The sequence below is a fragment of the Colobus angolensis genome, unplaced genomic scaffold (genome assembly GCF_000951035.1).
Source record: "Colobus angolensis palliatus isolate OR3802 unplaced genomic scaffold, Cang.pa_1.0 Scaffold90, whole genome shotgun sequence".
NCBI classification, from domain to species: Eukaryota; Metazoa; Chordata; class Mammalia; order Primates; family Cercopithecidae; genus Colobus; species Colobus angolensis.
Window position 1 is genome coordinate 3,459,027 of NW_012122932.1, and position 21,729 is coordinate 3,480,755.

Sequence of the window (21,729 nt, forward strand, 5' to 3'; positions counted from 1 at the left end):
GTGTGTGTGTGTGTGTGTGTGCCTAAAGAGAAGAGAAAGCTTACTGAACTAGGAGTCAGAAGGTCTGTGTTGAAGTTTGGGCACATTCCCCAATTCCCCAAGCCTCTGTTTGCTCATCTATAAAATAGACAGAGTGGTCCTTGCCTCACCTGATTCGTGGTTGGTGAAGATCAAATGAGGCAATGAATGAGAAAGTCTGTGTTAGCCTCTGTTTTGCTAGTTATTAAACAGATGCCTTCCTCCCTTGCCTGTTCTTTGAGAATAAAGCCAGAAAAGATTTGAATTGCTTTTTTATTACTTTTGGTTGCTGGCTGTGTTTCTTTCAATCATTAAAATTTAATACAACTCAACACAGAAATTGAGTGCAAGGCAAACACAGCTTTATTTGGGTTATAGGTAAATGGGGCAAGGTAAAAAGACTCAGTTCATTGTGGGTCTAGTGTCCTCATATACAATTGTCTTAATTTCAAAATGTTTCATCCCACTGTTAGACCATGCATCCCTTCATGTGTTTCAGTATCTCATTCCAAAAGCATAGTCTCTACAACTAAATGATGATCAAAAGAGACACAGAATAGTGACCATAGGATAGAGGCTTCGCTTCTTCTCTTTGTGTCTGGAAGGGCGTGAGCAATCCAGACCAGAAAGAAAGAAACCTTTCATCATGCCCATCAGAGCAGGTGACTCATTTTGGCCGACAGGCCCACAATTTCACCTTTCAGTTCCTTTTACAATTCCCAGAGGAATGGTGCTGTCACCAGGATTCATCAGTGTCTAGACTGGGAAGAACATCCTGCGTGCCCCTCCATAGGCCTCATTTTTTACCAGTCCCCTCGCTCGATGCTCTTGACACTTTTCAGCTGCTGCTTAGACAGTTTCTCCCGATGGCTAACCTGACCAGGGCAGTGGGGCATGAGCAGACAGGACTTCTCCCTGCTGAAAGCCACCTGCTTCAAAATGTGTTTTCTAGGACACGTAACCCAGCTGAACAGGAAGCATCTCTGGCGTGTCTGTTTTGGAGTGGGAATCTCCTAGTGTGGAGAGGGAGCAGGATGCATTGGAAAAGGAAGGAGGCCAGTGAGGCTGCTTTCTCCTGCCAGAGGGGAGCAGAGTCTGAGACAGGCTGGGCAGGCCAACAGGGGCCAGATCACACAGGGCCTTGTGGACCATGGCAAAGAGCCTGGCTTTATCCCAAGAGTGGAGTGAAGTCATTGAATGGTTTTAAGTTGCCACTGGAGGTGGTGGGAGTCTGGGTTAAGCATCATCAGATAGCATTTTGAACGCATCCCCCTGGCTACTATGTGTAGAATGAGTGAGGAAAGGAGATCACTCCTTAGAACCTATTGGGATTCTCCAACCAGCAGATGATAGGGCTGGGACTTGGATAGATAGGGCATGGCACCTTCTACTCCAGGGCCATTGCATGGTCCTGATTCCCTGACAGCTTTTATATCCTTTATGCTATTTAAAATAATTATTTACAGTGTTAGTTAGCTAGAGCTGCCATAACAATATGCCACACACAGGGTGGCTTAAACAATAGGAATTTATTTTCTCACAGTTCTGGGGTCTAGAAGTCCAAGATCACAGTGTGGGAAAGGTTGGTTTCTAAGGCCTCTCTCCTGGCTCGTAGGTGGGCGTCTTTCCCCTGTGAGTTCCCGTGGCTGTCCCTCTGTGCATGCCTGTGTCCCATCCCCTCTTATAAGGACACCAGTCATATTGGGTTAGAGCCTACCCTAATGACCTCAGTTTGACTTAATTTTCTCTTTAAAAACCCTATTGCCAAATACAATCATATTCTGAGCTACTGAGGGTAAGGACTCCATCACGTGAAATTGAGGGGTGAGAGAGAAAGGGACAAGAGGACACAATTCAGCCATCACAGAGTCCCTCCTCACATTTTCTCTTCCCCTAATGTCAAGTCTGTGCTTATCCATCACTGTCTGAAGGTGTCTCTACTTCCTTTGTTGCTGCTTTTAGGGAATATGGTCTTTCCCCAGGTGAGCCCTTCTTGTTTGGTCACACAACAAGTCAACGTTTTGTATTTCCAACATACTTTTTTAATGGATTTCCTATAAAGGGGATTTAGATAGTCTTTAGTATTTCTATTATTTTTTTTGCCCACCCCCCGCCTAATGCACGGTAATGCACCTTATATGTGGTGGAAGTTGCATAACCATTTGACGGGTTTCATTTGGGTTTTGTTCTTCCACCAGAACGGAGAGCTTGATTGTGTTGCGATTTCCATTACGGCGTGGTTTAGCCACAGACATTTCCTGTGCTGGTTGTTTCGTGGGAACAAGTCTGTTGCATTTGCCTTCCTTGTGGGCTCAAGAAATACCTGTTGTAGGAAACAGCTGTCACATTTATGCTGACCAAAAACTTAACTCCTCAGCTCACCCCATAGGTGTGTCCAAATGTTTGTTGAGTGCCCACAAGAATACTCCAGGGTACACAGAACTGAGTAGCATCCCTCCTCAAGTAATTTGCAGTCTGATAGAGAAATAAAACAAATGAAAAGGTAGGTGTCTTATAGGTGAACGACGCTGCAGGTCAGTCGTTCTCAAAATGTAGTCTCCAGACCCACAGGATGAACATCACGTGGGAACTTGTTGGAAATGCACAGTTTCAGTCCTTACCCTGGACCCCCTGAGTCAAAAACCCTGGGTCATGTGTCATAACAAGACATCCAAGGATTCTGATGCATTTGAGAATGCATCAGGATTGAGAATGCATCCTTTTGAGAACCACTGCTTAGCCATAAGAAGCACATGACATGAGATTTTTAAAGAAAGCTCATACTTGGAGAGGGAGGAGGGGAGAAGCAGGAAATATTTCTAGAAGTGTGTTGCATATGAGATAGGCCTTGAGGAGTGGGTAGGATTTTTATATTTATATGTAGATGATCATATTTACTGTAATTGCCATCTGTATGTTTATGTATTTCTTTTACAAAAGTAATTAACAGCCTGGACTCTAACTTGAAAGATCTGCTAGCTGTCCCTTTCTTGCATTTTAACTGGCTCACTGTGAATCGAGGCTTCCATCAACATATGCTCAGTTGTAGAACTGGTAATTATGGTTGGAGGCTTTTTGTTGGAGGACACGTTTCATTCCAAACATAGTTTCGGAACATAGCTTGATTTGAGGGTAGAGATTCTACCTCTATATACTTAAGACAAAATCAATTCAAAGCATCCTTGAATCTCACAGTGGGAAGAGGCCTTCAAGGTCATCTAGTCTAATAACTCCAGCAAATAACCTCTGAGCAGGCTTTGTAAAATAGGTGGCATCAGTTCTTCTCTAGCCCATTGAATGATTCTGTAGCAAGAGTGGATAAACTATGGCTCAAGGGTCAATTCTGACACACTATCTGTCTTTGTATATAAATTTTTATTGGAACACATTTTTGGAATACATTTATGCATTGAATTGAATACATTTATGTATACATTTTATTAGAATACAGATTTTTATTGGAATACATTTATGTATTGGTTTTGGTTGTTCTTGCACTATAATAGTGCAAACCTTTAATCTCCTCTTTAAGACTTTGTATTAGTAAGAACTCTTAGAGTACAGGTAACCAAAACCCAGTTCCAACTAGCTCAAGTGAAACAGGAATCTACTGGCTCCTAAGCCTTTGAAGTTAAAAGAAGGTCTCCCTGAAGTAGCTGTTCACTTGATGTCACACATGTGGTTCCAAATGGATTGTCTTCTGTATATACGCTGCCCTAGTCATGTCTACTGCACCTCCTGGAAAGACCTTTCTCCCTGCTCACTCATTCTGATTAATTCTCCTCCCTTCACTACTCATATTTATTTTGTTCCATTCCATCCACTCCTCTAAGTGCAGATCTTTATTCTGCTGTGGCGGTATCGGTAGCCGTCCTGTGAACACTAGGCTTAGAGTCACAAGTCCCGGGTGCTAGTCCTGACTATGCTGTTGAATAACAAAAATATGAGATATGATGTTAAGATACTTTGAAAATCAAAAAACCCTCAAAGGGTTGCTTTTATTTGCTTAGAATCTAAGCATTTTTAAGCTGACAATGACACCAAAGTTTATTTTATCCTCATGGCCTGGGTGAGAAAATGATCCATAAATGTGTTTTAGTTGTCTCACATAGTATTCTTTTCATTTATTTTTTAAATATTTGAGCCAAGATATAAAAACTGGGAGTTTTACTTTAAATCCATATTTCTGGTTTCACTGAGCCCATGTCCCCACCTGGCAGGAATCAGTTGGAACTGAGTAGGGGCTGTGCCTGTTTAGCCACAATCTTCCACTCCCTTTGTGTTATCCCAACTGATGTCACTCACTTGCATGACCTACCCTTGAGCACTTAGTCAGTGCTCCCTGACTTAATACAGTTATGCATCTGATTCTCAAAGGTCTGATTCCCATCTGTCTTGGCATAGTGATCATGCAGCCTCTGCCAGCTTCCCACATGCAGGAAGCTCACTACCTAGAGAAGCAGTTATTTGCAGCTCTGGCTGTTGAGAAATTTTCCCCTGTATGTTCCATCCTCTTCAGCCTTCCAAAATGGGTAAGTGACTTGCCCCAAGTCTCCCAGTATGTTAGAGAATTAGAAGTTTCAGTATGGCTTACCAAGCTAGTGGTCTTTTTACCCCACCTGATGGAAGTATGTTCTTTCCCACCTTTCTTCCTCACTCACTGACCCCCAGACTAATTTAGAGACAAGGAGTACATGTAAAAAGTCATTTGACATCAGGTTTAGTTTTTACTGAACTCTTTGCCTTTGCAAACATTCTAAAGAACAAAAGTTTGCAAACTTTCTCTGTACAGGACCACATGGTGAATATCTTAGACTTTGCAGTCATGTGGTCTCTGTTGCAACTATTCAACTCCACTATTGTAGCCTGAAAGCAATCATAGATAATATGTAAATGAGTAAGCAAGACTGTGTTCCAATAAAACTTTATTTATAAAGACAGTTAGTGGGACAGAATTGTCCCTGAGCCATAGTTTGCTTTTTCTTGCTGTGGAGCCATTCAGTGGGCCAGCAGAAGAGGTGTTTGTCTATGTGGGGTGTCCTGATGCCTCCCATCTTTCAAGAGCCAGCTGAGATGGAGCATTTCCAATCAACTTGCTCTGATTCCTCTTCAAGATGTGATGTCTATAGCATCAGGATTTCTGGAGTACAACAGCTTTTGAAGATGTTCCAGGAATCCCTGAAAGTCCCTGAGACCCCTCAAGGGGTCCACAAGATAATACTATTTGTGTAATAATTCTAAGAAGTTATTTGCCTCTTTCAATCTCATTGTTTTACTACAGTGGAGTTTTTTAGAGGTGATGTGTGATGAGGCCATCACCCTGATGGCTGTTGGAATCTGTGCTTGTGTATTTTTGTTTTTAAAAAATATCTGATATGATTTCTAATATGATAAATATTTATAGATGTAACCCATCTAAACAGAAGCTCTTTAGAGTTTGCAATAAAAATTAAGAGTATAGAGGAGTGCTGATGCCAAAAAGTTTCAGAACTGCTAACATTGCAGTATCCTGACTATGCTTTTCTTAAACTACAAGACACTTCTCATCTTGTAGTAGAGATTTTTCAGATGGTCCCAACAAGGATGTCGTTTTCTTATAGACAAGAGCTATACTCATCATTGTGTTTTTTAATTGCACATGAATTGTACAAAGTAAATTATTTTTTAAACGTTTCTTGTAAACCACAGTGTGCTAGCTATTATGCTCAGAATTAGGACTAGAGAGATAAGCTCAAGAGATACCGTCCCTGCCCTCATCAAGCTTAGAGCCCAATGGAGGAAATAGACATTAAACAAATAATCACAACTGATATACAAACAAATCCTTGATTGCAGTGCAATCAAGAGAGAGTACCCAGGACTATGAGAACCAACGAAAGTAGGGTTTATACTCCTGAGGGAAGTCAGTGAAGGGCCTTTGACCTGAGATCTGTGGGATGGAGGGGATCCATGGAAAGTAGGATTTCTCAACTTAGCTCTGTGAATTTTAGACTAGATAATTCTGCACTGAGGGGAGGAGGAAGAACTGTCTTGTGCATTGTAGAATGTTTAGCAGCATCCCCGGCCTCTACCCACTAGATGCCTATAGCACACACACACATACACACACACCATTTGTGATAACCAAATGCAGGCATTGTCAAATGACTGCTGAAAGAGAGGTAGGGGTCAGAGAATTATCCCCAGTCAAGAACTGGTGAACTAGAGAAGAGGTGCGGTAGAAGGCTGCTGTGGTAGCCCAGGTGAAAGATGCCTGTTGCTGGGCTATGGCTGGAAGAGATGAAGAGATGAAGAGAGTAGGCTGAGCTCAAGTGCTCTGTAAGGGATTGGTCTATATGACTTGATAATGAGTAGGCCAGGAAGGGGAATATGAGGAGCCAAGGATGAATTTCAGTTTATCATGTTGAAGGACTGACTTTGGTTTGCACAAGTGACACCCTCACATGCTGGCTCTGAAATCTGAAGGGACAGAGCTAGGAAGACATGACGGAGCGAGGAAAAACACCTATGCCCATCTGCCCATCTCTCTGCCAGCATAGCCACCTGTGTTGTTCATGTCTGCCTGATGGGAGATGGCTTTAATTACAGACCTAAAACAGCTCTTCCTAAAAGGAACAACAACTTTAGAAAAGAAAAACCATCTGCCAGGGCTGAGTGCATTAAGTGTGTGTTTAATCTAGCTGTATTGGGACATTTTTTCAATGCCAGTTGACTTTTTAAACATTTGTGAAAGTTGGCAAACACATCAGAGAAAATATACTTTGTAATACTCGAAGGATATTGGCACATTATATGGTGACAGCACTTTTGATACACATTAGTATCAGATATCAAGATTTCTATTCTCTCAGTGCTGAAGACTGTGCTAAGATCTTCTTTCTAGTCTCTAGCCCAAGATTTATTGACCTTTAGTGAGGAAAAGAATCTCCAGAGGAGCTTGTTTAAAATGTAAAACCCAATTCAGTAAGTCTGGGATGGGGCCCAGGAATCTGTATTTTAACAATCCTGCTCCCCGCCCTGGTGATTCTGAAGCAGGTGATCAGCTGACCACTTTGAGAAACACTCATACAGTCAAACCACCTTGAAGGAATCAGTTCCTTCAACCTTGAAAGAGTCAGTTCCTTCCCACCACTGACTTTGCTGTAGGACCCCCTAACCACTGACTTTGCTATAGGACCCCCAATCTTACCCTAACTCTGCTTGGCTAATTAGTTCATATCCGGAGCTGCTCCAGAAAGCTCTCCTAACTGCGTAGATGCTAGAATGTTTGCAGCGACAAGTAACAGCCCCCGGCTAAAACTGGCTTGAACAATCTAAACACGTTTATTTGACATAACAGGAACCCCAGAGAGGGCCAGTTCCAAGGTAGGCTAATTCAGAGACTCAGCAACACCATCAAGACCCAGATTCCTTCCATCTTAAGGGGCTCTCCCCTCAGAATCCATCATGGATTGCAGGGCTGCAGTTCCGGTGTCACATGTGCATAACAACCTCCATCCAAGAAAACCTTCCCAGGACCCTCTCCCACTCCAGGGGACCTCCCTGGTATCTCATTAGCCGGGAGTATTTCACATGTCTTTGCCTAAATTAAATCATTGGCAAAGGAACGAGATTACTAGGATCAGTTTTCACCAAACAAGATTCCCTCCCCAAGTCAGGAAAGGTCACAACCTTTCTCAAAAGACATGGCTGCTTAGGGGAGATTAAACAAAAATTGGTTCCTCCAGGAAAGAGATTCTATTCACAGAAGAAGGAGTGGCTGCTGGGAAGCAACTATGTCTGCCACAATACTCCTCTTCCTCTCCCACCATTCCCCCACTGGAGTGTGAGTCACATGAGGGCAGACGCCATGCTCACCTGGTCCATCATTCAATCTCCAGCAATCTCCACGCTATGGCTCATGTTAGATACAGAAGGTATATCGGCATGAAGTGGCCCTGAAATGTTTCTTTAATTTAAATTAATGGAAGATTGTGATTTTGATGGAGAATTGTGAGTAATTAGGACATAAATTAGTTCATTCCAAGTGAAAAAAACCCTAACTCAAATTAGCTCCTATCTCTTTTTTAAACTTTTATATTAAGTTGAAGGATACTTGTGCAGGTTTGTTATATAAGTAAACTTGTGTCATGGGGGTTTGTCGTACAGATTATTTCCTCAACCAAGTATTAAGCCTACTACCTGCTAGTTATTTTTCCTGATCCCTCCTCCCACCCTCCAGTGTACTATATTGGTTTGTATATTGGGAAGCACAGTGGCTTCAGATCCAGGAAAATCCACAGACTTAAATGATGCATGCATTCAGGGTTCTGTTCTCTCTCTCTCTCTCTCTCTCTATCTATCTATCTATCTATCTCTATCTCTATCTCTCTCTCCCTGTCTCTCTCCATCTCTAACAGGTTCTCTCAACATGTAGAGCAAGATGGCAAAGGAGCCCCAGACTACCTCCTGGTTGGCTTAGCAACCAGGAGGCTTTTCTAAGAGCTCTTGCAGAAAAGCCTCAGAGAGAATTAGGTCATATGCCTGCCAATCATATGGAAAGGGGATTGGGCTGTCCTAATTGGCCTAACTACTATTCACCCACCTCATGCTGGGACAGGCCCCACCCAAACCCCATGGAGTGGCTTCCCTACAGGAAAGAGGTTCTACTGCCAGATGAAGCAGAGAGCAGATGCTGAGCAGGCAAAACAACAGATGTCCACTACATTTGTGGGTGAAAAACGCTGTTTGCAGGGCATTATACATGGGCCAAACCATAATTGAGAACTCCTTGCTGATACTCACAGAGATTAAATAGTTCCCCCAGACTACACAAATTCAGTTTGAAACTTTGAATGATGCTTTGTTTCCTAAAGATAAAATGGGATGTTTGTCCATTGATTTGGGGGGGAGATCTTTAAATTCTCTTATCTCAAAGGATGTCTCAAAATATTCCTTATCTTTCCTCCTACTGTTTTTGGTCTTTTTCTTCTCTATTTTTCTTGGTTACTTATTATGTCTTGACTTCTTAGTCCCATGTATCATGTACCAACAACCTAATAAAAAAAATTAAAATGCCATCTCTCCATGGTAGTTTTCCTAATTTTTCTTTCTCTTCTCCCCTTCCTAATCAGGAATAATTCATAAAATCATCTCACTTCATATATTGTCCTCTCTGATTCTTTTACCAAGTTCTACCTTAGATTGTAGCTACTTGTGGATATAATTTAGTCATTTAGTCAGTCATTTCTTTGAAATACATAAATCGAGTGCCTACCAGTACTGGGCTTAGCATTAGAGATGCAATAAAAAGCAATCTCCCCTACCCTATCCTGGAACTTCCTTTAGGGTAGAAAGTGTTTTTACTTTATCTTGACATCTCCACATGTTTTAGTCTCTTTTTATTAGTAGTATTACTATCATTATCATTATTGTTACAGCAAGCTTTTGCTTAGCACTTACCGTATGCCAGAAAATGTGATAAGTGCTTTATGTATATTGCATCTTATTCTTTCAAAAATCTTGAAAGGAAGGTAAAATACGACTATCCCCATTTTACAGATGGAGAAGCTAAAGCTCAGTGACACAAAGCGCCTTGCCCACACTTACACGCACTGAGAGGTCTGTGAGAGGCAGAGCCTGAATTTGAACCCAGATCTGACAGGTTCCGTACCCTATTCGCTCTCCAGCTGACATACACTTTCCCATAAATGCCCAGTAGAACATGGAGATTGGCTTCTGCTTTCTGTGAAGATTAAGGTTAGGATCTGACAGCTTGTGTATGGAAGGCAGGATGTGGACTTTGGGTTGAGAGTCCTGTAGTGAGGATAAATCTGCAAAGCCCACATCTCGTCTTGACTGCTTTTGTGACCACTGACAGACATCCCTGAGGCTTCATCAGTTTGGCCCCAGTCCATGCCTTCCCAATCTCAAATATATCTCCTTAAAGGGCCTTGTGCCTCAGTTTCTTCATTAGCAAACAGTGAAGTTTGGCATAGACCAGATGTCCAATAGAATACTCCATAGAAGGAAAACACTGTTTCTTCATTGTCCACTAGAGTAGCCACTAGCCACATGTGGCTATTGAGTACTTGAAATTGGCTAGTTGGACTGGGGGACTGAATTTTTAAGTTTAACTAATTTTAATTTAAGTAATCACAAATGACTAATGGCTACCATTTTGGACAGCACAAAGTTAGCAGAATTTGTATCATTCTTTGACTTGTGATCTTTTACATACCCTAGAGAAGGATGTTTTAAATTATGTGGTGCAACCCATTGCCAGATCCTGAAATCGATGTATGGGGGTGCAAATAACATTTTTTAATGAAATAGCATAAAATAATGAAATAGAATGGAATGAAAACTAAAATAAAATACCAGTACACATCATGTGCACTACAAAATTTTGATTGTACTAAGTTTTGACTATGAAAGTTTTGTTTCACATACTTGTGTACTGAGTCATTATGCAAAATTAATTTCCTCCAGTGGGTCATGGTCAAAGAACGTTTGAAAACCACCTCCTACCCCTAAGTAATGTCACCGAGACCTTGAGAGTGTCATGCTTCTGTGGTGTGTCCCCATCCACCCAGGGGCTCTGCAAGACCTCATTTCAGAATATTCTGTTCTTCCAGATCCTACAGGCATGTGGTGAGCATGTGACTTCCCTTAGATGGTGATTAAAAGTGACTTTGTGGTCATCTATCTGTCTGAATGGAGAGACCCAAATTGGAGGCCCACAGGCAGGATTTAGCCCCCACAGATAGGCCTCCTTGGAACCTTGACATATTTGTGCATGGCCATAATCCCCTGAGGCCCAGTAATTTTTTCCCCTTTAGGTGGTCCAGACTCTCCAGATTGGTCCCTTTGGGTCGATTTTTCCTTTACATGACCTGCCTGGCCTCTAAAAACATGTCATGTTGTGACCTGTGTTTCAATTATAATTGAAAGGAAACAGAGATAGCAGAATGCAACTCTTGTACTTTGTAAATGGGAAAACAAGAGCCTGGAGATGGGGAGTGTCCTCCCTGAGGTCTCACAGAAACTGATTGACAGACAAGGAACTGGTTCTCTCTCCCAAGGAAGAACCAGATGTTAGCAAGAATTGCAGTATGACAGAGGAGAAAGAAGAAAGAAAGGCAGAAAGGGAAAGAGGGGAGGAGAGTGAATGAACAGCGAGAGAGAGGAGCAAGAGGAAGGGACGGAATTGGAGTGGTGGTCAGGCTGTCCTCCCAGCCCTGGGGAATGGGGCCCTGGCTAGCGGTTCAGATTTCTGAGGGAAGGGTCCTGTCACATGGTGTGATCACTTCCGATAAGCTTCTAGTGAGCTGATGACTGCGGAGGCCATCAGTGGGTAGTCCTGTAGGACTTTGAGCAATGGGAGAAGCACTTTGGACACAAAAAGGGGCCTCCAGTAGACCTCTGCCCCATAAGAATGGAGGATGCTTGCAACGGCTTCAGGAATTTCCTGACTCGCATTGTCTAGCCCTCATTTTGGCCTGCCCTCAGGCAAGTGTCCCTGATCTGAAACTGAAACTTCCCCAATGTTTCCTGCTTGTCCTGGTGTGGCCAGCATCAAATGTTTCCTGGTTGTCCTGGTGTGGCCAGCATCGTAGAGACCCTGAGCCACAGGGCTGCATCTGTCAGGATGGGAAAGTGGATGAGATGGGGCAGAAGGGGCCCTGGAAGCTGCCCTGGGGTGGGATGAGGTCACAAGGGGTGGCACTTCAGGCCCTACCCTACTTCAGTCACTGCAGCTCTGCATTCATCTGCCTGGCTTCCAGGTGGGGCTCATAGCTCCAAGGCCTTAAAGCGCCTGGCAGTACAGGAGAGAAGCTGGCCAGGGGTAAGGTAAAAACAAGAGGTAGGAACCATGGTGATCTGCAAGGATGTAAAAACAAACACCGGGCCATCCAAATAAAGTCCTTCTGGGAGCCACATCCAACACAGACAACCGCTGGTCTAGGGAATTTCCCTGAACGATGACCAGGGTGTCACAGGTTTGCATTCCATGCATGGTTTGCAACAGAAACAGTATAACCTAGAGGCCATTTCATCATTTCATTTCAAGAAAGGCTTCATAGCTTAAAAAAAAAAAAAAATCCAGAAATGTCTAGACTAGGTATTTTCTCTATTCCCTCCACTCTGATACTTCCCTGCCACGTCGAGGAAAGCCGGGTTCACAGTTAAGATTCCTTGGATTTCCCCGCAATACATCAGTGCACGGTGGCCTGCCAGCATCTCAGGAAGCAAGTGTTGTGTATGTATTAAAACCTCTGACTCAAAGGCCAGGAGACTGAGTCACTCATAGCACAAAGACAATTGCTGGCTGCCTAAAGTTCCTCTATTTCCAACATAGTTTCCAGGGCCCCAGACGAAACCCAAATAGTATTTTTCAGATAAGCTGGAGAGATGCTGGAAAGAGCACCACAGGCCTCCAGTGCAAGGCAACCCCCTTCTCCCTGCTGGGGTCGAGGCAGTCCCTCCTCTCTCCTTCGGGATACACTGGGCAGAAGGAGGACCTGACGGAACACCCACTGGAGGGAAAGGAGATGAGAAGAAATTGAGCCCCTTCTACAGCTGCTGATGCCTGTCTGAACCCTCACTCTAAACTTACATGTGGTGTAACTTCACATATCCTCTCTGTGCTTCACACTCTCATACAGAAAATGGGGATCATACGGTATCTATCTCATGAAGTTGTGAGCATTAAATGAGAGGATGCTTGGGAAGCACATAGCACAATGCCTGGCACATAGTGGTTGCTCCATTAATGTTAGTTGTTTTAGCTATTTTTACCGGCTCCTTTGTGTTCCTGACTGGGGGCTTTGTAAAGATCACAAAGAACTGACTCAGCAGTGACAAGAGAGTGTGTGGTGATTGGCAGAAGCCCACTCCAAAGTGGAAAAAATGCCCAGACTGGTAGCCACCCTAGGAGTATTTCCCCTTCTCTATCAAATCTTCTTTATTCCTCAGCTACTTTTTATACCACTGTGTACATCATGCTCTTAAAACCCATGACCAAGTGTAGCCGGATGGTATTTTTGAAATATTAACTAGGATTTCCTTTACCCACCACTCTTGTGCCTTTCCCTCTATTCAGTGAGCAAGGCCTCGGGCTGGGATGGGCAGCAGAGAACAGGGGCAGAAGGGGTGGCTTCCTAGCTTTTGAATTTTAAAAGCCTGTCCCTTTAGAAGAACAGAAGGATTTATGACAAAGCTAAACATTCTAGAGAAAGCATAAGTTAGGGAGGGCAGAAAGGGCTCCTTTACACCCAGCTAATAAGAATGGTTCCCCGGCCCAGGGGTAGGGAGGAGAATCTTGGGGAAAGAAATGAGAACACAGATCTACTTGACTACTTTGAAAGGGGCCCTGTGCTGAGCCCGCAGACACAGGCACAGTCAACAGCAGAGGAGGAAAGAGGAGAGGAGGGAGGGGCAGCAACCCGGCAGCTGAAACTTCATTTTCACTTATCTTGAAATAGGAACCAGTTGAAATACAAGAAATAAAGAACTCTCTGACGTTATGGGCTGCCATGTAGTCCTCCTTGCTTGTGAAGCTCGCTGCAGTGAAGGCCCCTTTGGGTCTATCTAACCCAAACCCTTTCTGCTGGAGCTGCCGTGTGGCAGCTGGCTGTCAGACAAGAGCAGTCTGGCTGGCCAAGAGCATGCCGTTCTGACACATGTCCCGACAACACGTTTCTGAAGAAGGCGGCGCGAGCCGTGTTGCCAGCAACACGCCATGACCATGGAGCATGCTGATGAGCCTGGCAGAGGGAAGCTGCGGAGGAGTTTCTGTTGCAGCAAAGGTTTTACAACATCCTCCTGGGAAGACAGGCTGTGTTACTGACCCGCTGACATGGGAAACTGCAGCCAGGCTGGGGCCATCTGTGAAAGGACCCAGGGGTTCCCGGAGGACTCATACTTCCGCCCTGCTGCAGCTGCCAACACCTGCAGCGCCTGCATCTCTCTGGGGCCCAGCACACACACCTGTCAGGCTTTACCTGCCCATGCCAGGAATGCTGCCCAAAGCTGACATCCCTGGCCCTGGAGCAGCAATCACTGCTTCTTCATCACCTGCCAGGGATGCTGAATTGCTCTTCCTGTTTCCTGGCCTGTACTCTAGTCACCTCCAATCATTATTTTTTACATCTTCTTAAACTATTTTTTAAAACAACTGGGTAATGGATGACTACTATTAGGGAAAAGTTAGATACCCCTTTACCCCCACTTCCCACTTCCTCCCCAGAGGTAGCCATTCCATTGGCACTGTTGCATTGCAGGCAGTTGAGCTTAGTGGTAAGAGCCTGGGTTTGAAAGTCAGACTGTCTGAGTTCAGATTCTGCCTCTGCCATTTACTAACTGTGTGACCTTGGAGAGGGGGCCTCAGGTCTCTGAGTTTCATTCTCCTGTAAAATGAGGATAATAGTATCCCCTCTTGAGTTACGAGGGCTCACTGAGATGACATATGTAAGTGGCTGAGGACACTGCCTGACATAGAGGACCCACCCTCTAAATATTATCTATTATCTTTCAAGACTTTTCCTTATGCATTAACTGCTTCTATTACTTCATGCATGGCTTCACTTCCAAACCCTCTCCTATGTTATGCTTCTGCATCTTGGAACATGCACCCCCAGCCCACTAACTCTAACCCTAAACGTCAGCATGACCTCCAGACTTAGGATAATTTAGCCCCTTGTGAACTCTCCCCACCTCACCCTCTCCAGCCTCTCTCATTTTGTGGTCCAAGAACAGATACCTCCAGGCACTGAGGCTAGCATCAGTTGCTGTGTGAGTTTTTCTTGTCCTCTTCTGTCTTGTCCTCTGGGTCTCAGCTTTCTCATCTGTTAAGTGAAACCACTGGACCAGTTCAGCCATCCTTTTCTTTATTCTGCAAGTGTGAATGAAACAACGACACAACGAGATGGGCACTCACTTTGTGCCTGGCACTGAGATGTAATGGTGAACCAGAAAGATACGGTCCCTGCCCTCACAGAGCTCACAATCTCATGTATACGAATAGCCTCCCAGGCCCTTTCTGCTCTAAAGCCTACTCCCAGGTATTCATACAATGAATGCAGATTAATGCCACAATGAGGTGACACCTGCATGGCCCTTGGGGTTACCAGAAGCAGTTCTTGTAATCTCCCTATCAGAGTTTTCAGAAAACAAATCACTCACTTATTCTAAGTAAGCACACACAACAGACACACTGATGCCTCCCCTGGAAACAGCAGATGTGCCCAAAATACAACGCCCTAGGATAACAAAGATCATAACCCCTCTTCCTGGCACAGGGAAACACCCAGTTCACACATTTCTCTGGAGAACATATCAAAAGCATGCCAGCCACCTGTCTCTGCAGCCACACAAACCCACAAGCAGAGAGACCTCCAGAGACAGGGGGAGAAAGAAGAGGTTGCTTATAGTGGTGAATGGTCTGCAGCCAAGGGGTTTTTTTCTTGGCAGTCAGCAAAAAGGAAAATCCAGCAAACCTTTGCTGGACTTGTCAGAAAATGAATCTGAGAAATATTTGAGCAAAGCTCCATGGGTAGCTGATGGGGGTGATTTAGAAAGAATCCTTGCCCTGGGTTAGGGGTGAGGAGACATGGATTCAGAGATCCGTTAATATTAATTATTGCTTATTGAGGCCAAGCAATGCACTAAGCACTTTTATATAATTTAAGTAATTTAATACTCACAAATTACTTCAGTTATTCTTACTCTAAAGATAAGGAAACTGAGGCGGGGTTTATGTAAATTAGTCAAGATCACACAACCAGCAAGTGGCAGGGCTGGAATCCAAGCCCAGTGACTCCAGCATCCATTCCTTACCCGCTGTGTCGTGTGCTTCTCGCCCCTTTCAGTGTAATGATCCCATGACTCTGTGGCCTCACTGTAGGAAACAGGATCAGCGCCTGGGCCCTGGCTCAACTCTGAAATCAAACCGGAGGCCCCTGCTGTGAAGTACCAGATCCTCTCATATACAGGCCCCACCTTTATGTTTCAGGCAGCTGCTTTCTACCTGCGAAATGCCTGGACCCACACTTAGGTCTTCTTTGGTATTTAGCGGATGCCTGTGAACACTCTGAGTTTTGGGCACTAATTGAGACCAAGGTGTGAAAGCGGCTGCACCCTGCATGCTTATGTATGGCATCCCCTGGGCCCTGGGCTGCTGTATGCTCATTGCTGAACCAGTGGATTCTCTGCTTGATGTTTCACCTTTCAACCAGAAGTTCCACTGTTTATATTACACTTCCAGCCAATTATTCACAGTTGTTACGCTGTCTCCAAGTCAGTTTTGCCACTCTTTTAATTATACACCAGCATAGCATAGGTGCTCCTGCCTTTTAAATACTACTTTAAAGACACTCTATTAAAATGTGGGAACATTTTTATCTACAAGGTCAAGCTACTCTCAGGAGAGGAAAAAACTGTGCAGGCAGCACATCAGTGAAAGAACATAACTTAGGTCACATTGCTTATAGGAGAGGAATCGTGTCGTTAGCTGTTTTTAAAAGAGACTAATAAATCTGGTAACTTAAAGCAAAGTCTCGTTTAAAAGTGAGACCAGTTACTGGAGAGGAGAGAGTGTGGAGGGAGAGAAAGAATCACAGAAGAGGACACACAAGGCAGAATCATGTAATTGGAGGGACCCGTATGGATCATTTTGTTCAACCTCTTCTATAGAGGGAATTGGGGTCAAAGAAGTTAGATGATGTGCCCAAAATTAGAACAGTAGGTAACAGCAGACAGGGAGTTGGAACCCAGGTTACCCCAGCCACACAGAGACAAAGAACAACAGATGAGAGAGGGAGGAAAAGTCAGGTGGAGAAACTGGATGCTGAATTTGTTTACTGTTATGTTCAACTCCCATGCTCCTTTCATTTACCTGGAGGTCAGTCACACTTCCCCTTCCAATATGTTGTTTTGCTCCAACAACTTGAAATTATCTCTAAAATGTGGGAAGAGCTTTACTTACAAATTTAGTTGTGGAATTAAGATGTACTTTTTCATAGAACTCTAAAGATTTGGTATGCATATAAAAGAGGGCTTAATGTTTCAGATCCCTAATTTTTAATCTCAGAGGCATTGATAAGTTGTTTTTTGTTTTTTGTTTTTTGTTTTGTCTTAAAAAATTATACCAACAGCCATTGGCAACTGATTTACTCGCTTTTATTCTTGGAAAGATTAGGATTGTTCAGTCTTTCAGTGCCTGAAAGTGTGTGATTTCTTTAAAAATTAGCATTTATTTCACTGCTCATGATCTTTTGTTTCCAGGTCAAATTCAGGATGGGTGACTGTGTAATGGTTCCAACTGCAAATTGTTTAAGTACAACTTTAGAACTCTTTAGGTATAAAAACGAATCATTTTAGTGTGAGGTGATATTCCTAAATTATTTTGTGCATCTTATTTTTATATTTCCAGGATTCAACCAAGTTTCATTTCTTTTCCCTCTGCCTGGTGTTTTGTGGTTTTTGTTGTCTTTTTTTGTGGTTGTTGTTTTTAACTATCAGGCTGCACTGTCATTATGGTAGCCACTAATCACTTGTGACTATTTAAATGTAGATTTATTTTAATTAAAATTATATTTAATTCAAAATTAAGTTCCTCAGTCACACTAGTTACATTTCAAGCACCCAGTAGTCACCTGTGACTATTATGTTAGACAACTTAGATCTCTGGAACATGTCTATCATCTCAGAATGTTCTAGTGGATGACACTAAGGGCTAGTAACTGGGAATGTCTGTCTTGAGCACCCTTTATTGGCCAGTAATGTAAAAAGAAGCCAGAGGTTCTCTGCATGCATTTCAGAAATTGATCACATAATCCATAAGGTCTAAACGTGGCAGCTTCATGGATTGTCTCACAAATGAGCAGAGCTAATGTCCTTTGAGGCTTGTGACTAGTCTCAAATGTTGCTCTCAAGGGTAGGCAGTTTCTAACATAAAAGGTAGTTCAAATATTCATGTGTTAGCAAATTTGGAATTCAAAAGGCATTCACGCATAAGAAAAATGTTATAAATCGTGTGACTGAAACTTGGCATTTTCTGAAATAAAAATTAGTGGAAATGATAACTGGCAGAAAATCAACAAATTTTAACGTTTCAGGGCAGTTATAGATTGGTAGGAAGAAGTATACACACCCCCCCAATACACACGTACACACACACACAGAACAATGTTAGATTAAGTTTCTGATTTAATTAGCCAAGAATATAAAATCTTACTGGAAATGAGTTGGCTTACAGGGCAGGAGCAGGGATGTGGCATATCCCATCCTAGCTTCCCTTGACACCCAGAGTTCCTACTTCCAGTCTGCATGAGGAAAGGTCTTGCCACACCTGTGAGCTCAAATGTTGTTATAACACTGTTCTTTTGTAATCACAGCTTACATCAGCAATCTGGAAGAACTCACACCAACAATGTATAAATTTTTGCTTATGGGACTATTTACAAACATCAGACATTTCTAGAGCTCTGGCCACATGCAGCATCAGCAAAGCAGCATCCTTCTCTTGAGGGCATGCAGCAAGCTTAGGGCTGGGGTCCCATCACTACTTCAGCCCCAGAAAATTGTATTTTCCCAATCCATTCCCCTCACTCTGATTTTACACTTTTTTATCTGGGTGGTTCAAAGACTGAGTTCTGATGGACGGCCATGCTCACAAACCCACTTTCCCAGCAAATCAAATCCAATTAGAAAAAATCAAATTGATCTTAGAAGTTGACTCTTGAACAATAAGACAAGTTGAATTACAGGAGGTAGATGAAAGTTTGTGCAGTGATCCTGGAGGGACTGTTGGAGACTTCTAAGAGCTCTCAGCGTTAATAGTGATGATTGTACTATTCGTTCGTATTTTATTTTCAGACTCACAGCTTTGTTTCCCTTGGCAATGGTAGATCACCACACTGTAAACAGAATCTATATTTTTCTCACAAATTCAGGGCAGAAGAGAGAGTGAAATATTTCCAGGGAACATTGAGTGAGCATCAGAAAAAGAAAAGAAAATAAGATTAAAGAGAATGTTTATGAACATTCTAGGGGCTGGGGAAGGACTGCTTAGAGCTGTAGGGGGGATGTGATGGCCGTAATACCAGTGAACGTTTGTGGAGCACTTAATGCAGTTTTTGAAATATTTTGCATGTATTGACCTATTTAATGAGTTAATTAATGATTCTAGTTAACTAGCTGATTCATTTGATTTTTGTCTTAAATTTAAGACAGAGAAAAATAGATGAATAATGTGCATAAACTCCATGAAAGAAAGATTGTGAGAAGTATATTATTCTTCTACCCCAGTTAGCAAAGTTGTCAGAAGTCACCGTTTCAGTGCTAACCAACCAGCTCTTTGCCCTATAGCATGCTTGTGATTCAGGATACCTGTAAATGGGAGATGATCAGAAGTCCTAATTTCCTGTTCCTCTTTAAAAGGAGGAGGGCAGCTGAGATCAGTTTTGGAGATCATAGACCTCTTTGAGAATATGAACAGAGCTACAAGATAATGTACATAACACTAAATTTAATTAAAGAGAAGTGTCAGACCGAGGTTATGCTGCAGTCTCAGAGGCAATGACAACAGAGATTTCTTCTTGCTCATGATAGAGGTTTATGATGGCTTAGTTTGAAGTTCTGTTCCATGACTCCTCAATCTGGATCCAAGCTGATGCATCCTGCACACCATCTGGGGTAACATTCATTGCTGGGTTAGGGAAAAGGCAATATAGCAGATCACATACTGGCTCCTAAGGCTTCCAATTGGAAGGGACATGCACAATTTCAATTCACATTTTACTGCCAAGCAAGTCACCATGTGCAATCCTCTATGTGCCTAGAAGAAAAGCTTCAAATTTCCCGTGAACAGGCATAACTACCACACGGGGTCAAGAATCCACAAAATAGGTGAGCTCTAAATTCCTTTGTAGTTCAAGGTTGCTGTGAGTCCAGATTGATTTATGATACACTTATTCAGAGTTTATCCAGGAAGTCTACATACATAAATGATAGGTACCAATTCCCCCTCAATCAGGTGGTTATCTTTATAACCAGGACAAGAGTGAGCCTTCTCCTAATAAGGTATGAGCAGAATTTTTTGGACTATTCCTTCAACCTTGAGTGAGAATTGAAGAAATAAGTAATTCTCTCCCCAGTGCCACAGGGGTTTTCTATAAGAGAGAAGAGTAGGTTTCTCAGTGGCAAAGTTACCTCAACAGCTTATGCATAATGAGATCAAACCAGACAGCTACCAACATTCCTTCCAACCGTGAGATTTTGTGCTCTAGGCAGATGCCTAATGAAATATCAGATGACTAGATTTTAGAATGGCCAAGCCAAACGTATCTCGGAAAAGGATATCTAGAAAAGTAGCCATGAAATGGTCTTAGCATTCTCGCTTTGGCAGCACATATACTAAAATTGGAGATGGTTTTAGCAAGAGAATAATAGACCCAATAAGCTGGTAGAACTCTTAAGCATCATCAAATGCTGGCCACTTAACTGCAGCTCCCAGTGACTTCAACCCTTTCATAATCTCCACCAGTATTTTTTTCTTAATTATATACATGTAACATTTTCCCAGTCTTATGGAAAGTGCTGTTCAAAGGCAGCTTTGAGATGAGTTCCCTTGTTAGCCTCCCTCCAGTCAGAGTGCCTCCAGTTCCCTTCATGCCTTCCTTATAAAAGTCTGTGCTACCTTTGACCACCGTCATTTGATAGACATGAAAATTTAGGCCCAGAGAGGGGCTGTAACTTGCTTAACTCAAAAGCCATTTGGAGGCAGGGTCAGTCACCCACTTCTTTGAAACTTCTGAGTCAGTTGCAAGTCCCAAATTCCCTTGGACAAGTTTGGGGCCTAATTTTAATTTAAAGCTTACTCAAAAGATGGTATTTCTGATAATTTACCTTGAAATACTCTATGTCCTCTTATTTGTCTTCATTCAGGGATTTGGCTTGTGTTCTTGCAAGGAAAGGCTATGCTCACTCAAAAGTCCTTGCTTGCTTTAGGAGGTCTATGGACATGTCTCATACCACTCAGTGCTACCTTAGCTTGGCAGTCATCCTGATGATGAATTGAAGATACTTTGCGCATCATTTCTTCCCCTTCAGCTTTTTCTTCCAGCTACAGTTATGATAATGGCTTGCAGCAGACTTTGCAAAGAATCAGGGCCTCTGGATAGTGATCTCTTTGTTTCTCTTACAGTTCCTTATCAGCAGAATCCTTATAATCCACGGGGCAGCTCCAATGTCATCCAGTGCTACCGCTGTGGAGACACCTGCAAAGGGGAAGTGGTCCGCGTGCACAACAACCACTTCCACATCAGATGCTTCACCTGTCAAGGTAGGAGGCTCAGCTCCCCCACCCTCTTCTTAGATTCCTGACCATTCTTGCACCACCAGGTCATGCCTCGGGGCAGAAAGGACAAACATAGGCAGCTGGAACATCTACAAAGACCTAAAGAGACTTTCCCTGACCCTCTTCTTATGAGATTCTCCCTTAGAATGAGGGCAGTGTGTTGGTACGTGAGGGAGACGAGGATCCTGGTAACTTTGGAGGGGCAGGTGCTGACCCGGAAGGAAAAAGACTGTCCTGCAAACTTAACTTACTCATCGGAAGAGACTCCTGGTTTGTGCCTATAAATCAATGTGAGAGCAAATGAAAGTGCAAACTATCTTGGATAAAATTCAAGATGCTTTTTTTTTTTTTTTTTGAGATGAGTACCTATT

General features: G+C 43.0%; 1 protein-coding gene across 2 annotated transcripts in view; it reads left to right on the plus strand.

Moving 5' to 3' along the window:
* Nucleotides 1–21,729, plus strand: part of ABLIM3 (actin binding LIM protein family, member 3) — a 120,325-nt gene that overhangs the window by 21,608 nt on the left and 76,988 nt on the right. For both annotated transcript variants that reach the window (XM_011931523.1, XM_011931522.1), the window contains one exon: nt 21,206–21,343. In XM_011931523.1, coding sequence (XP_011786913.1) covers nt 21,206–21,343 — 138 coding nt within the window. The remainder of the gene's footprint in view (nt 1–21,205; nt 21,344–21,729) is intronic.